Source organism: Typopeltis vanoorti, chromosome 1 (assembly GCF_054136105.1).
Source record: "Typopeltis vanoorti isolate ZY-2024b chromosome 1, IOZ_Tvanoo_1.0, whole genome shotgun sequence".
Taxonomy (NCBI): domain Eukaryota; kingdom Metazoa; phylum Arthropoda; class Arachnida; order Uropygi; family Thelyphonidae; genus Typopeltis; species Typopeltis vanoorti.
The window spans coordinates 69,076,602-69,091,788 of record NC_143549.1 but is presented as its reverse complement, the minus strand read 5'-3'; the positions used below and the strand labels follow the sequence as shown (position 1 = coordinate 69,091,788).

At 33.5% G+C, this 15,187-nt stretch overlaps 1 protein-coding gene across 2 annotated transcripts in view; it reads right to left on the bottom strand.

The window, feature by feature from the left end:
- LOC150110069 (copine-8-like) overlaps positions 1-15,187 on the bottom strand; it is a 294,861-nt gene that overhangs the window by 243,828 nt on the left and 35,846 nt on the right. For both annotated transcript variants that reach the window (XM_090391056.1, XM_090391066.1), the window contains exons 3-4: positions 8,710-8,813; positions 2,503-2,542 (exon numbers count right to left, since the gene is read on the bottom strand). In XM_090391056.1, the coding sequence (XP_090247182.1) occupies positions 2,503-2,542; positions 8,710-8,813 (144 nt within the window). The remainder of the gene's footprint in view (positions 1-2,502; positions 2,543-8,709; positions 8,814-15,187) is intronic.

The following is a 15,187-nucleotide window of genomic DNA, read 5'->3' as shown; positions in this document are numbered from 1 at the left end:
TTTCCCAAGTCAAAACCATATGGTCACTCTCTCCAACTGGTGGGAGAGATTATTTAAATCAATTATTATCAACTCTTCTGATGCTCTAACCAAATCCAAAACCTCTTGTTCCCTGTATTACATATTGCCTAAGACATTTGTCCCTCAAGAATTCTAGGAATACCATTCCCTTATTGCTACATGGATCTTCCTCTCCCCAGTTTATACTACTGTAGTTAAAACCTCCCATAACAATCATTCTTCTTGCACTTGCGAAACTCAACTGTCTAAACATATCCTGGTCCCCACCCCTCTGTACTGTGGCAGCACCTCACTAAATATCCTGTCTTGCCCACCTCTACCTCACACCATATGCTTTCAAAACCATTTGTGTCACTGCCTTCCAAAGTCTCCACTCTTAGAGGACAGAGGTTGTCACTTATCATAAGCAGTACTCCACCACCACGCTTTCCCTTCCTATCCTGCCAAAAAATACTGTACCCAGCGACTTCTATTCCTATTATTATATCCTCTTCTGTCAACCACGTCTCAGTGATCCCAATAATTTTTGGCCAGGCTGATGCTATCTGTGCCAAAAATTCCTCTCCCTTATTCTGGATACTCCTGGTATTAGTATATAGCATATAAATGCCGCTGTTTCTATACCCAGCATTATCCCCTCTAGACTCCACTGGGCTCAGTGTTACCTGATGTCAACCCCCCCCCCCCCTTCTCCCAAGTACCCATTCCCACAAGAGGCCACCCCTGCTACCATCCACCCTGGGACACACTGACTGGTTCAGAACAGGAATCTCTCTCTCCAGATGCCTACGTCCTTCCTCATTCAAATGCAAGCGGTCTCCTGCATACAATTTCTCTCTGTCCTCAAACGCACTCCAAGCATCCACATATTCCAGTCCTCTCTTCACACATTCTAGCTATTATATCATTCAATATTACTGCTCTTCTGCTCAGTTCGTCTTTATCATACCTAGGCAACATACACACTATCTTTACTCTGTCTTCTTTCGTACCACCTCAAGCAAGAATCTCATATCTCTAACTGCCCTATTTACACCAGCACTAAAGTCATTTGTTCCCACCATCACAATCAACTCATCCACCCTTTTACCTCTCTTAACTGCCAAAGCCACCCTTTCTATCGTTTCTCCTGGCAAACACTCCTCACGCATCCTATCTTGAACACCACGCATCAATGAGTCCCCATACGTTATACCTCTTACCATTCCCTCTCTCTCCTATTGTTAATATTGTCTTTGTTTTAGCAGTTCTACAATAACAATCCAAATGAGAATTAATGATAATTCACAAATGCATTCTGCAACAGTTTCTGTATAGGCATGGTATGAGGAAATGAGAGAGTGCAACCATTAGACTGCCCTTAAAAAAAAAGTCCTGATCTGAACTCCATACAGCATCAGATGAAAGCAAAACAAAGACATCGACAGAGGAATAAGTTAAGAATACCTGTGTCCATTTATCAATATTCAGTGGAAAGTTTCTGCAGAAGAAGAGCTTCTGTAACTGCAAACCTCTAAATCCTGTAAAATATTACTGTAAGCTAATAGTGTATTCAAGGTTTATGAAACACGGATCTTATTTTTAGCAACATAGCGTGCATATCGAACTCAGTTGGTGTAGATGAGCTGTTTGGTTGGAAAGACCCAGGTTTGAGTCCTACCTATGATGTGAAACGTTTATCAAGTGTTTTCAATCAAATGGTGAGTCAGCTAGTATCACACAGAGGTGGAAGGATTTTTACTTCTATGCGAGCTCATGTTCTTCATCCCTCAAAACAGGCAAACCAGCTCTGTGCGCACACACATCTACTGACATAAGAGACTCCCAGAATAAGGATTAACCAACCTATTCCATGGAATAGGTTGGTTAATCCTAATTCTGGGAGGTTTATGAAACATTTTTTCAAAATGTTTATGTTTATATTTTCAAAATGTTTATTCTGGGAGGTTTATGAAACATCTGAAATCAAAATTGGATTTTGATTTCAAATGCCTATACAGTGACGTGTGGATCTACACATGAGCGTAAATTATGAAGGAGTGTACATATTATAAATTTTTAAATTATTCATGTATGATAACTTTATAATAACTTGCGTGTATATTTGTTTGATAGTTTTTTTTTTTTTTTTTTTTGCACAGAGATACATGGCATAATTAATGACACTGCTACTGACATCAGAAATTTAATATATTGATTTCATTTTTTAGTGATATGGAAAAATGGCATCTGATCTGTAGGAACTGTCAAATAAGAATAACTAATTATTTTAATAGTACAGGTTTGCTATAAATCAAAATGTGGTTTATTACATTATTTTTGATGTAATGAACCACATTTTGACAATGTTGTTAGCAACTATCATCAAAAACAGAAACATATAAAAGATAAAGAAATAGATGTGGTTTCATTAGAAATTTCTACTTCATTATACTTTATATATAATTTAACATATATACAGATACATGCACACCTACTTACATGAGCATCTAATCTTGGACTTGAAGAGTCTATATCATATCTGCAAAATAAAATAAAAAATAAATAAAATAAAATAATAAAAAAAGATGAAGAAGTAATCTAAAATATATACTGTAGAAAGTATCACAGAAATCACACTAGAACAAGAGAAAAAAAAAGTTTTCTTATCTGTGAGGAATTATTTTAAAACAAACTGACTTAAACAACATATTAATGAGAAAATAAGCAAATATCTATCTACCTACACATATCCATTTATCTATATTTCTCAAGAAAATACAGTTGTGAATAATTCCATGCAAATTTCTTTCACTGGTACAGCAGCCACATGTCCCATTAAAGTAATAGCATTTTCTGAGACAAAGTGTTATTTTTGCTATTGAAAATACACCATTGAAGCAATACACTGAATCTGTAGCAAAACACATTCCACCAAAAAACATTACTACTATCTTCAGAGTTGCAGGCATTTTTCTTTTATTCAAGTGCCATTTCCAATCTGGAAGTTGAAGGCCATGGCTCCATTTATATTAATTTGTGCATCTCTAAAAATCTGTATTATGCTTTTGCCTGTTAAGTTTCAAAAGTTCTTCATACAGTGATGTCTTGATCAGCCTCTCCCTCTTGTTCCCTGTAGTTTTTTCATGATGATCATATTGGATCAACCCTTCTCTTAGCACATTCTAACAATTTCATTTCCATCTTCCTGATCTTGTTCAGCAAAATGTTTGCTTGCTATGTCAAGTACTTGTTTGTTTATAATCTTTTCTACCTAAGTAATCTGCATCATTCTTCTTAGTAACTGCATCTCCCGAAAAAATCTTTTTTCCATTTCTTTCCCAATAATCCATGTTTCTGAGGTGTACATTAATGAAGTATATACAAAGCAGGTCTCAATAGTTGTATTCTTGTATTTATATTGACTTTTCTATTGGTAAGTATTTGTTTCAAGTTAAGAAAAGCTATCTGGGCTATTTGTATTCTTTTTTTTTTATATATATTTTATTCTGGGATCACATTTTATCATCAATGATTTATGCATCTGAAATGATTAGACATTTCAGATGCATAAATCTATCTACTTTGTACTATGGCCTTTAAAGATAATGTTTCTTTTTATTATTATTATTATTATTTGATGCCTCCAGGGAGTCCAAAGACTCATTGAGGGAGGGCACCTGCTCTACAACTCTGTCTCTACCACTCAATCCACCAACTGACTACAACCACACCAAGGCCATCTACCGTCCACCACCAGTATTTCCACAGACAATCACAAATATCCATGCCCATAGTGGGATGCCTATTGCTTTATTTTAATTATTACTATTTTTGTTTTCTGTGTGTTTATGTTTGGTCAAAATTTATCACAGCTCTGTTAATTTATGAACTATATTTTGCAGAGCTCTCTATTCTCAATGATTAATACTGTGTCATCTGCATATTTCATGTTATTTATGTTTCTTTCAAACAGCAATGATGATAATATGTGTGCCTATCAGATTCATCTTTTTTATATCTAATCATTTTGAAAGTGTACTTGATTACAGATTGCTGATTCCAGTATGCTTTTTTTTATAAAAAAAAGCATACTGGAATCCCCCCCCTGAAATCCTTTGAGTCCAGATCAATATTTTGTAAGATGTCTGGACCCAAAGGATTTATCATAAGAGAGTGTCAAATGATTTTTAAAAATCTGTCAAGCAGAGGTAGACTTTTTTTTTTTACAGTAAATTGATCTTTCACATGCAATTCTGAGGTTTAATATCACATCAATCATACGTCTAAAAAATTATGGAAACAACTACAACGTTAGAGTAAAACTTCAGTTTAATATAAACCAGAATAATCACTTGATGTTTTGACCTTCACGTTAAGGTCTGGAATATACACATATATACCAAGAAAAGAAACAAGATTTACTACAATCTACATGGTATGCTAAACTTACTGGTCAACCGTTAAAACTATTGACCTGACCTCTAGTGAATGATGCTGATCTACATCATTCACTAAAGTCATTCACTTACTACATCAAAGCTAGAGTCCTGTTATTATCTATTAGGTTACAAAATTAAATTAAGCTAGAGAGAAACATGTTCACACAAGAAAATTACTCATATAAGTATACATATAAATTAAAACAAACCAGTACGAATGATAGCCAGTAAAAGCTGAAAATTTGCTTAAGAGTTCTAATGTCAGGGTTTGCTGGAAAACTTGAAGAACTAAGTGGGTTAAATGTGAGCCATCCAGATTCTTGGGATTTTTATGTCACCATTATTGTTAAGATTAGGGGCAGTTAATCAAAATTTCACAAGCTTCTTTAAATTTCCATTCATACCAGGCTTTTGTATGATGTAAAAAACAAGTACTTTTCCAAGTACTTGGTGTAGGGTGTTATAAGAGCATGATCTGAGAGGCTTCACCAAAACTGTTAAATTTAATGTGTCATTTGTGTTCTTTTTTTATGGATAGGGCTTGTACGTCCAGTTTCCACAATATAAGGTTAATTACAGGTGTGATAGATACAATAAACTCCAGGGTGAGCCAATGGGAGAGAGGATCCTTAGAGGAGTTGAATGTTTTTTTTTTTAATTTTATAGGCAACTTAAAAGTGGTATTAAGATTATAATGGTGAAAAATTCTGCTTAATTTTTTCTGATAACTCTTTAATGTATGAGATAGCTATGGTTTTACTCTAATCTATATTATTTTTTGAAGTTTTATGAAGAATTTTTATTAATACTATTTTTGCTATAGCCATTATTTATAAACGTATTGCTAATAATTTGTAATTCTTGATTAAGAGCTTGTTGATTAGAGCAAATTGTTATAGCTCAGTGTTTGAGGATGTTGATGACTCCACGCTTTTGCGAAGGATGGTGAAATGCGGTAGCATGTACATATTGGCCAGTATGTGTTGGCTTGCAGTAAACAGTGAAGGATAGACTGCCTGAGGGAGACATGTGACCAGTGTATCCAGGGAAAAAAAAGCAAGTTCTGATTTTCAATTTCAATAGTAAATTGCATACGCTTATGTTGTTTGTTCAGGTGGCTGAGAAATGTGTTTAATGTTTGGCAGCCATGTGGCCATGAAAGAAAGTAACATCAATCATACTTTTTCCACTTCTGAATCCATATTTTTATTCAAAGTATTATTGTTTTTATTCAGTTCTAACATCCGTCCAGCTCATTAAGCAAACTGTTCCAAAATCAGCACATCATATTTGGCTTTTTGTTGATATTGGGATGATTACTGAGTTTTAAACAAGATACTATAATCATATATTAAGTTAAAAATTTTTGCTAACTGGATGATACTGTTATCATCTAGTTAACAAAACCTTAAATTTTTTAAGCATTGTTAACTAAATCTGAACCAGGCACCTTCTTTTACTTCTTCAGGTTAGAATCAGAAGGTCATTTATTTCATTCTCATCAATTTCTGGATCTTTCCAATTGTTTGAATCATCTTTAATATATTTCTCCCAGTGTTCTAGTATATCTGACTCTTTGAAAAGTACATCCTCTTTTTCATATTTTATACATTTGAGTTTTGTGTTCCTTTCCTTTCCTGATTATTTTTTTAATTCTGTAAGCACTGTAGCCACTGGACAGGTGCTATGTATAAGGTTGAGTTCTGCTGAAAGAAAGGTCCCACTGGAACAAAGATTATAGGCCCTATTGGTTGGAGTTTTAATGATGGCATATTGTTGGAGAAGTGGTGGTGGTGGAAAAGTTTGTCAATGTATCTGCCTGTGTGAGTGGGTTTTCTATATATTTCTATATACAGTGAAGGAGAGAGAGATTACCATTTGGAAAGCATGTCACTAAGGTGTCAAGGAAGGGTAAAATATTGCTATTTTCCTTTTCCATTGTAAATTGGATTCTTGGATGTAGACTATTGAGGTGACTGAGGAAGGAATGCTTACAGAATTAAACAAATTGGTTCTTTTCCCATTCCTTCAGAAGGATTTCAGAAAAGCCATCACCATCCTGTATATCTGGGACACATCAGAAAAAATAGCAGGTCTTTAAAGAAGTACAATACATAGCTTTTAAGCATTACTGGAAACTTGCTACCCTTATCCGTTCTATCAAAGATATATAAAGTACCCTGTTCCTGCAAGTTGGCTTACTTTGGACAAACAGGCAGATCAGCCGCTATCCATTTGGAAGAACACAAATCTTCCATCTGCAATTGCAACTATGGTCAATCTGGCCTTGCAGCCTATACTACTGGTGTATTTGGACCTTTTCGAATTTCTGTTTTATTAGTGAGACACCATTTTCTTTAAGAGATGCATACATACATGTGTGTGTGTGTGTTTTGTTTGAAAATAACTTACTGTTCATATCAGGTTTTCACATCTGGAACCATTCTTCTATTTTTTCATTTCTATTTTTCTTTTTTACACCGTTTTCATTTACACAATTTTTTCTGGAACCAATCTACCATTGTAAATGGAGAATTGGGTGTATTTGGAAGTATACAAGTTTTGAGGACTAGTAAAAATCAGGGGCGAATTCTCCATGCTTGCTGCGCAAGCTCATTATTTGACAAAAGAAGTAATATTTATTTGTTATTAAATGCATGTATTTTTAAGCATTCCATTTAGGCTTTTATTTTTGTAGATAGAAGACATCTTAAGCTTGCACGGCAATAATTGAGCTTTGCATTGTGTATCGAAGGCTGATGCTTGCTCGCCTAGTCAAAGCTACCTTGGCTTGCTCGGTTGTGGGAGCTTCCAGGTCCTCGCTGCAGCACTGTGATTTCATGCGTATGCATAGCCATTTCTGCTGCCTTCACATTGTCTTAAACACAGGCCATATGAAGTCAAAGTAGCTCTAGCTAGTGAGCTTCAGCCAGCCTTTACAAGTGTGCATGTTGCTTGGGAAAATTAAGTTACAACAAATTTTTATGATGATGTTATTGACCAGTTCATAAAGAAGAACCATAGGGTAGAATTTGTATTCAAGTAGCTAAATTGAAAAAGATAGAATATCATTTATAAAATAAATGTTGTATTTGTATGATTAAATGTACATAAATTTCTAAACATATAGTTTTAAATGGTCAGTAATTCATTATTCCACTAATCAGACTTCAATCACACCTCTCACTCCCTGAATGATAACAAGAGCAAACATGAATTTCAAGACCAGCATTCATCCCTGGTAAAAATATGACAGAAATTGTGAAACACTAGATTAGAGGCATATTTTTTTTTAAAATTTTTAATAATAGTAATATTTTTATTGATTGCTAAAATATTTATACATACAATAAACATCTTGTGTGACATTGAATCTTATAATTTTACAGAGTTCAGCACTAAGTGGTGCAGTTCCTATATTGGATTTCAATTAAAATTTTTAATAATATTTTTTTTCCCTTTATATTATGTATTTACAACACATGTTCTTCTAATATTAATAGTGAAGATTATACAGAATTTTTTGTGTAATTTTTTATTTTATTTTTATTTTTATTTATTTATTATTATTATTATTTTTTTAAGTTTGAGAAAGAATGATTATACATACAAATTTCTGCATTTGCTTATAAGTATTACTTGTAGATGAGTGAGGTAAGTTAATCGCACCTACTTCGAAGCTTGGGTTAGCTTTTATGAAGAGAGTGGGATTTAGCCTTCATATCTGTGTTGTTGCTACTGTTTATGTATGGGATCTAGGCATTGGATGCTAGTGATTTGTGATGTGTATATTAGTTTTAATGGTTTCTTAACTTTGTTGGTATATTTTCCAGAGTTCGTTTTTTAATGTTCTGTAGTTATCTATGTGTTTTAACTTTCTTGGTAGGTTGTTGAGTTGTGTTGACACGATTTTCCTGTGTAGTGTTTGTAATTTTGTTAGGTGGCTGTTTGATGTATTTGTATAGACTGTTATTCCGTATCTGAGTAGGGATTTGCAGATACCGTGATATAGGAGTTTTTTTATGTTCAGTGGATAACGTCTTTAACTTGGAAGAGTTTTGCTGCGATGATCCAGAGTTTGGTGTGTAAGAATTCTATATGTTTTGTCCATTTAAGGTGGGAATCTATATAGAGACTGAGGTATTTTGCGTTAGAGGTTTGATTTCGGAACATTGGCAGGTATTTTTGTTGTTAATGCAGCGGTATGTGTGACAATGTATCGATAGTAATGATGACTTATTTGATATTTGATAATTTTTATACTTACACCTGAAATTTCAATTTCTGGCATTCTTCAAAGTAATAGTCAAGCACTATTTTCTTCACAAAATCTGGATTTAATGTATCTTTTATCATTTCTGTTCTTCCCATCTAAAACAGAGAGAATGCTTTTAGCAAGCGAAGTATAAACTGCATAAAAAGTAGGGATGCATAGAAGCAGGATTTGGCCAAAGCATACTTTTATAAACAAATGTTTTTTTTTGGGGGGGAGGGGGGAATAAAATAAATAAATAAAATAAAAATACACTCATTACAAAATTTTTATCAATTTTTAATGGATGTATTTTTTTTTGTTCAAAACATTTGTTTATAAAATTTGAAATGTTTAAAATGTAATTACTTATGCTTGGGCCAAATATTCAGCATTGATGAATTTGGTTAATTAGTAAGATTTACAGTGATCTTGTAGATCACTCAAGAGATTTTGGATAGGTAACCCCTGCACACTTCATCACAGATTTTTTGAACTTGGTCAATTTGAAGTCTGATGTTTCAGGTTAGTGAAACTTACTCGATGCATTAATAAAATGCAAATACATGGATTGCTAGCAGAGTTCATGTTGTTTAAATAGTGCAAGCCATGGCAAATCCAATTCTGGTCTTGTTCTCATAAGCTCTTGTGAATGTGAAGTTTCAAACATATTGGTAAATGTTTGAAACTTCACATTCTTCTAACATTTGGCTATAAAATATAGATGGATCCATAACATTCCCCCATTTCAATATAATAAAACTCTCATTTAATTTCATAGAGAACATTGAATTTAAAAAACAATACAGCATAAAAATCAGAAAAAAATTTTGCACTTCAAATAACAAAAATATTAACAGAACTTATTTTAAATTGTGAAATAGAGAATAATTATGGATTTAATAATCGAAATGAATTTGCAAATAATTATGATGTAGGAAAATTTATTTTTCAGCCTTTTTTTTGGAGGTATACGTCTGGTTTCTTCATAGATATTTCTGAATTCTAAAAAAAAATTCTGAATAAAAAAAATATTATTCCTTGCTACCAGAATATCCCTTGTCAAAAAATTAGCAAGGAATATGCTGGTAGCCACAGCTGAAAAAAACTTTTCTAAGAAATTACACTACAGAAGAAGTTTACTCATTAGCTGTGCAACCCTATTTAGATATTTAAGCAAGATTGGGGGAGACTTTTTCCGATTGGTTGTTACGATGCATGTAACAGGCATTTTTTTTGCTTCAACCAGTGGAATAATGAATTTTTCTAATGATTCAACCAGAGTTGAATATCTGAAAAACATGCCAAATACTGAGGCAAAACCGAATATTCAGCACATTCCTAATATAAAGTTACAAAAAAGTAATACCTTTCATAATATATTACTATTATATATTCATTAGCCATATATCAGGTGCTTTTACTGGTACTTTCTTTACAAATAATGTAATGTGGCTTTGAGAAAACAAACTTCAAAACTTGATCTTAAAAATACTTTTAAGTATTTTTAAGATCAAGCTAATGAACTTATTAGCTAAATGTCGCCTCATTTAAGTAATAAAATGAATGCTTCACTAATATTAAAAAAAAAAAAATACTTGATGATAGAAAATACTTTCCTCAAGACCCCCCCCCCCCAGTTATCTAATATTCATGTAGTTACTTCACTTGATAAGGTAAACTCTGAAAAGAAACAAGAGGAAAGCTATGGTTACAACCATTTTCCCCTTTTCTGGCCAACTGCTTAATGGAACATTAAAAACAAAGATTTTATTGGCTATGCTTAGTCTTGACAGTCTAATCAAATGGAACATAAATTGTCATTTTATTATTATTATTATTATTACGTGACACCTCCAAGGAGTCCAAACACTCATCAAGGGAGGGCACCTATCCTACAACTCTCTGTCTCCACTGAAATCCACCAAATGCAGTGAACCAAATCATCCACACCAACGCCATCTACTGGCCGCCGCTGCCACCACCACCACTAATATTTTCACCAACAGTCACAAACATTCATGCCCACAGCAGGATTCGAACCCACAGATATGCTAACCACTCGGGCCAACCAGGCTGACAATTTTATAAGGAGTAAAATTCACTTTTGAAAAATACAATAATTATCTTTACCATACTAATCTGATTGTGAGATGGAAATCTCTCCTTATTTGTTTATAGAATGCTTGCTCAATATAGGCATTACTGTGGATCTATATTCAGAAGGACTGTGACCAACACTCTACTTAGAAATTAGGAGTAATCAAAATGTGGATGCATAGAGCCTAGATGATAACTTCTGAACTTCTGAAATGTACTTGCACTGAAGCATGTGGTGCAAAATCACAAGGTTTTCCTAACAAAGCCTTCTCGACCTACTTGAATAACTTAGCTCTAAATTAAATTTATTGCAGAAATGTTTTTAAAGAATGAGCATAATAATAATAATCTAGATTAGTGGTTCTCACTCAACCTTTGTGAGACCGTGGCCCAGTAAATTCTTTTTTTTATAAGACGAAGGCTGGGTCCCAACGAATTTACTCATAAATACCTTTCCAATATTTTTTAAAATTCATACATTAAACAAACATAAGTATTAATAATTAATTATGGCATAGTCATAAAGAGTATTGGTACACTTATGTATACAGTGCAGCATGTTGACAAATATAAAATTACATTTAAATTAGTTATCAATCACTAGACTAATGAAATCTTGTAGCATATTGTATTTCCTCAGGCCACCATCATTAAATTAATTTGTGCTCATTTTCATTGACATATCTCATTCTGATCACCAGAAATTTATAATATTATTATAAGTACTTACAAGTGAATGCAAACTTTTCTCCTGTGTGCTGGTGGTTTTCTCCTCTTTTTTGTACATCCTGGATGCTTAGGGTGGACACACTGCAATACAGACTTGCAAAGAAAGTATTTAGTATTACTAGTTTTGAGAACCAGATACAAACTACCTTGATCTTCAATTTCAGTGGAAAATTTTTCTTTATACTTCCTTGCTGATTGATCACTAACATTTGCAACACAGATGTTTTTTTTTTTTTTTTAAATAACGAAATCTGTGGCGAGATCATAATTAAAAGAAACACATTAAATTACAATTAAAAGATATATTTAATTGTAAATATTTCATCCTAAGTATCTTAGGATATCATCAGTACAATAGTTTAAACAATATTAGGAATAACATATAGCTAGGGCGCATGATTACAATAGAATCTCATTAAACATGCGTAACGTGTTACAAAAGGAATAGTAAGAACGTTGTTGCGGTTTAAATTTGGTCTGTGTAGTAGGGCTGCAGAATTTTCTTTATATATATATACGTTCATGTTTATATAAAGATCTATGTAAAAGTTTAGACTTTTCCCAATGGATCCTATGGCTTGGATTTTCAATTCCGTGTTGAGAGAGGCCAGATTTCTGTGGTTTAAAAAGACGATGCGGTCTTGATGTTCCGAGATGCGTTTCTGAACAGACATTTTCTTTTACTTCTGTAACACGTTATGCACGTTTAATGAGATTCTATTGTAATCATGCGCCCTAACTGTATGTTGTTTAAACTACTGTAGTGATGATGTCCTAAGATACTTAGGATGAAATATTTACAATTAAATAATTTTCACTGTGGTTAATATGCGTGTTTCTTTTAATTACAGATGTTATTTTGTTCAGTTTTGAGAATAGAGGACAAGCCAACCCATTGTTGTAATTGGCTTGCAGGCAATTTTTATGACTGGTCAAAAACGGTATTCCCTTTCCTAAATTTTGAAAGATTTCGATGTGTGATTCATGAATACTTACATGTTTAAAAATATGCAGCTTGGTCACTGACATTTGCTACACAGATGTTATTTAGGTGTTCTGAGTTTAGCTTTTCAACACATTTGCAAATATTATTCTCCTCAGAATATTTCCACTATAAAATATTTATTCATGAAAAATGCTTAGAAAATTAAAAAAATTACAAATTCCAAGAAAACTTCTCACGGCCCACTATAATTGATGCCAGGGCCCAGGGGTTGAGAAACACTGATCTAGATTCCTAAGGATTATCACAGCAATGATAACAAAATAAATTTCAAAGGTACAATATCATTCCAAAAATAAGTGAAGTTGCAGATAAACTAAAACATATACCAAACACTGCCAGTTCAAAAAAAAGCATTCAAACCATCCAAAAATATCCTATTTGGCATATCTTTATATACTGAGTTTCACACCTTGGTTGAGAATAACAGTGTGTGTGTGCGCATGCACGTGCATATATCAGAGCGAACAAACTTGAAAGATACATTTGATTTGCACAACATGGAAAATCATAATAAGCACTGTTTCTTCAGAAAGGGTTATATAGGAGATTAGAAATAATGCTTTCATTCATAAAGTAAGCAATGAACCTTTTTTTAAAGTCTAGAACAGTCCTGGAAAAGTGACATTGAGTTACCTGACATTTTTTTGGTTTCTATCATGTTACTGCATTTTCAAATGGTATCTAGCAATTGTAACAACAGCTGATTGTTTTCTAGTCTAACATGCTTTTATTAAAACAATGCAATTCTCAAATTTGTATGTACTCACTATTATAATAAGTTTTTAGCCTATGAGCCCTATTAATGCTTATTGCTGCTTCATGCATCCAAATGTCTCAAAAGTTACTGATAAACTTTAATTCTGAATCAAAAATAATATAATCAATCATAATGCGCTTAAAGAAAGAAAGACAGAAAGAAAAATGTGAATACCTTTGCCTTTTACTGCCCCTCAAGCAAAATTATGTGTATAAAAAATAAAGGACAAATTTCTATTTCAAATTCAAAAATTATTAATAGTTTGGGTTTATAAACATGTACTTAAAAATAATAAAAGCTTGAGTTTGAAGAAATAGAGGTGCTTAAAATATTGCAGAACCTCAATATGAACACAGCCATGGGATTAGATGGCATATTGGTCCATGTATTATGTCAAGGGAATTATCAGCACCTCTGATCAATGGAGTGGAGAGAGAGCAAAATAGTCCTATTGCATAAAGGAGGCTCCAAGACAGAAGTAGCAAATTATAAGCCAATCAGCATCTCAGGAGTGATGGTTAAGGTATGGAAGAAATTAGTGAAAGACAGAATTCAGGACTGGTTGGATAGGAATATAACTCTATAAGGTATAACATTGTTTTGTGAAGGGGAGGTCTTACCTTAGTAATTTGCTTACTTTTTATAATAAAGTGACTATAGAGCTAGATAAGGGATATTACTAAACTTTGCAAATGCTAACAAGATTCCACATAGAATTCTATTGCATAAATTGGAGCAAATGGGGATGGATATGCATCTGGTGATTTGAATTACAGGATGGCCGACGGGCAGATATCAAACAGTGGTTTACGGAGGAGTTGAGTCTAGGAAAAAGCAGGTGACCAGTGGTATGGCACAGGGCTCAGTACTTGGTTCTCTGTTGTTCAATTTGTATATCAATATATAGGAAATGATTTGACAGGAAATATTCAGCTGTTTGCTGATGACGCTAAACAGGGAGGACCAATGGCAAATAAAGGTGATGCAGAGATCCTGCAGGAAGACTTAAACAGCCTAGCAGTGTGGGCAAAGGTAAATGGTGTCAGTTTAATGTGGCCTGGTGCAAGGTGATGCACTTTGGGAAGAGATCAGAAGCTGTGTACTATATTGATGGAAATGAACTACAGGAAACTGATGAAGCCAGGGACTTGGGTGTGATTGTGGACAGGGAGTTGAAGTTTAGAGGGCATATTGTGAGCAACCAAAAAGACACATCAGATTATGTGGTTTTTGAAGAACAAACTAACAAGCAGGAATAGAGAGGTTATTGTTTCCCCCTACACAAGGCTTTAATAAGACCACATCTGGAATATTGTGCACAGAAATTGTGAAGAAGATTCAGAGGTAAGTGAAAAGATTGTAACAGGTCTGTAGAATGCTCCTTATGAGAGTAGAGTGACAACTTCAAAAATTGGCTGATAGATGAAAAAGATGTGTTAGAAGCATTTAAGTTACTAAAGGGGTTTTATAGGGTTGACACTAAAGACTTTTTTCAGTATATGGCAAGAAGAGAGAGGGGCAATGAGGTTCACCGGTGGAAGTAGAGGGTAGTTAGCAAGGTTTTTTTTGCTTAGAAGATAGTGAATGGGTGCTTCATCAGTGAATGAGTTTAAGGAGAAGTATGATAGATATATGCCTAGTATGTGAATAAATGGATCTCCTATGATAAGTCTTCTGACTCCATGGAGAAACCTGTATAATAATATAATAACAAGTTTGTCCTTAAAGTGTTTAGCACATACAACTGCAATTCTAAAATTAAAAGGCTGCTGGGATCCTAATAAATGATCCTAATCTAAACCATAATTCAAATATATTTACATTTGGAACATGTAGTCAATTTTTTGATAACTAATGCTATTGTTAAAATTTCTATTTTCAGCATCAACCTAGTATTCCCG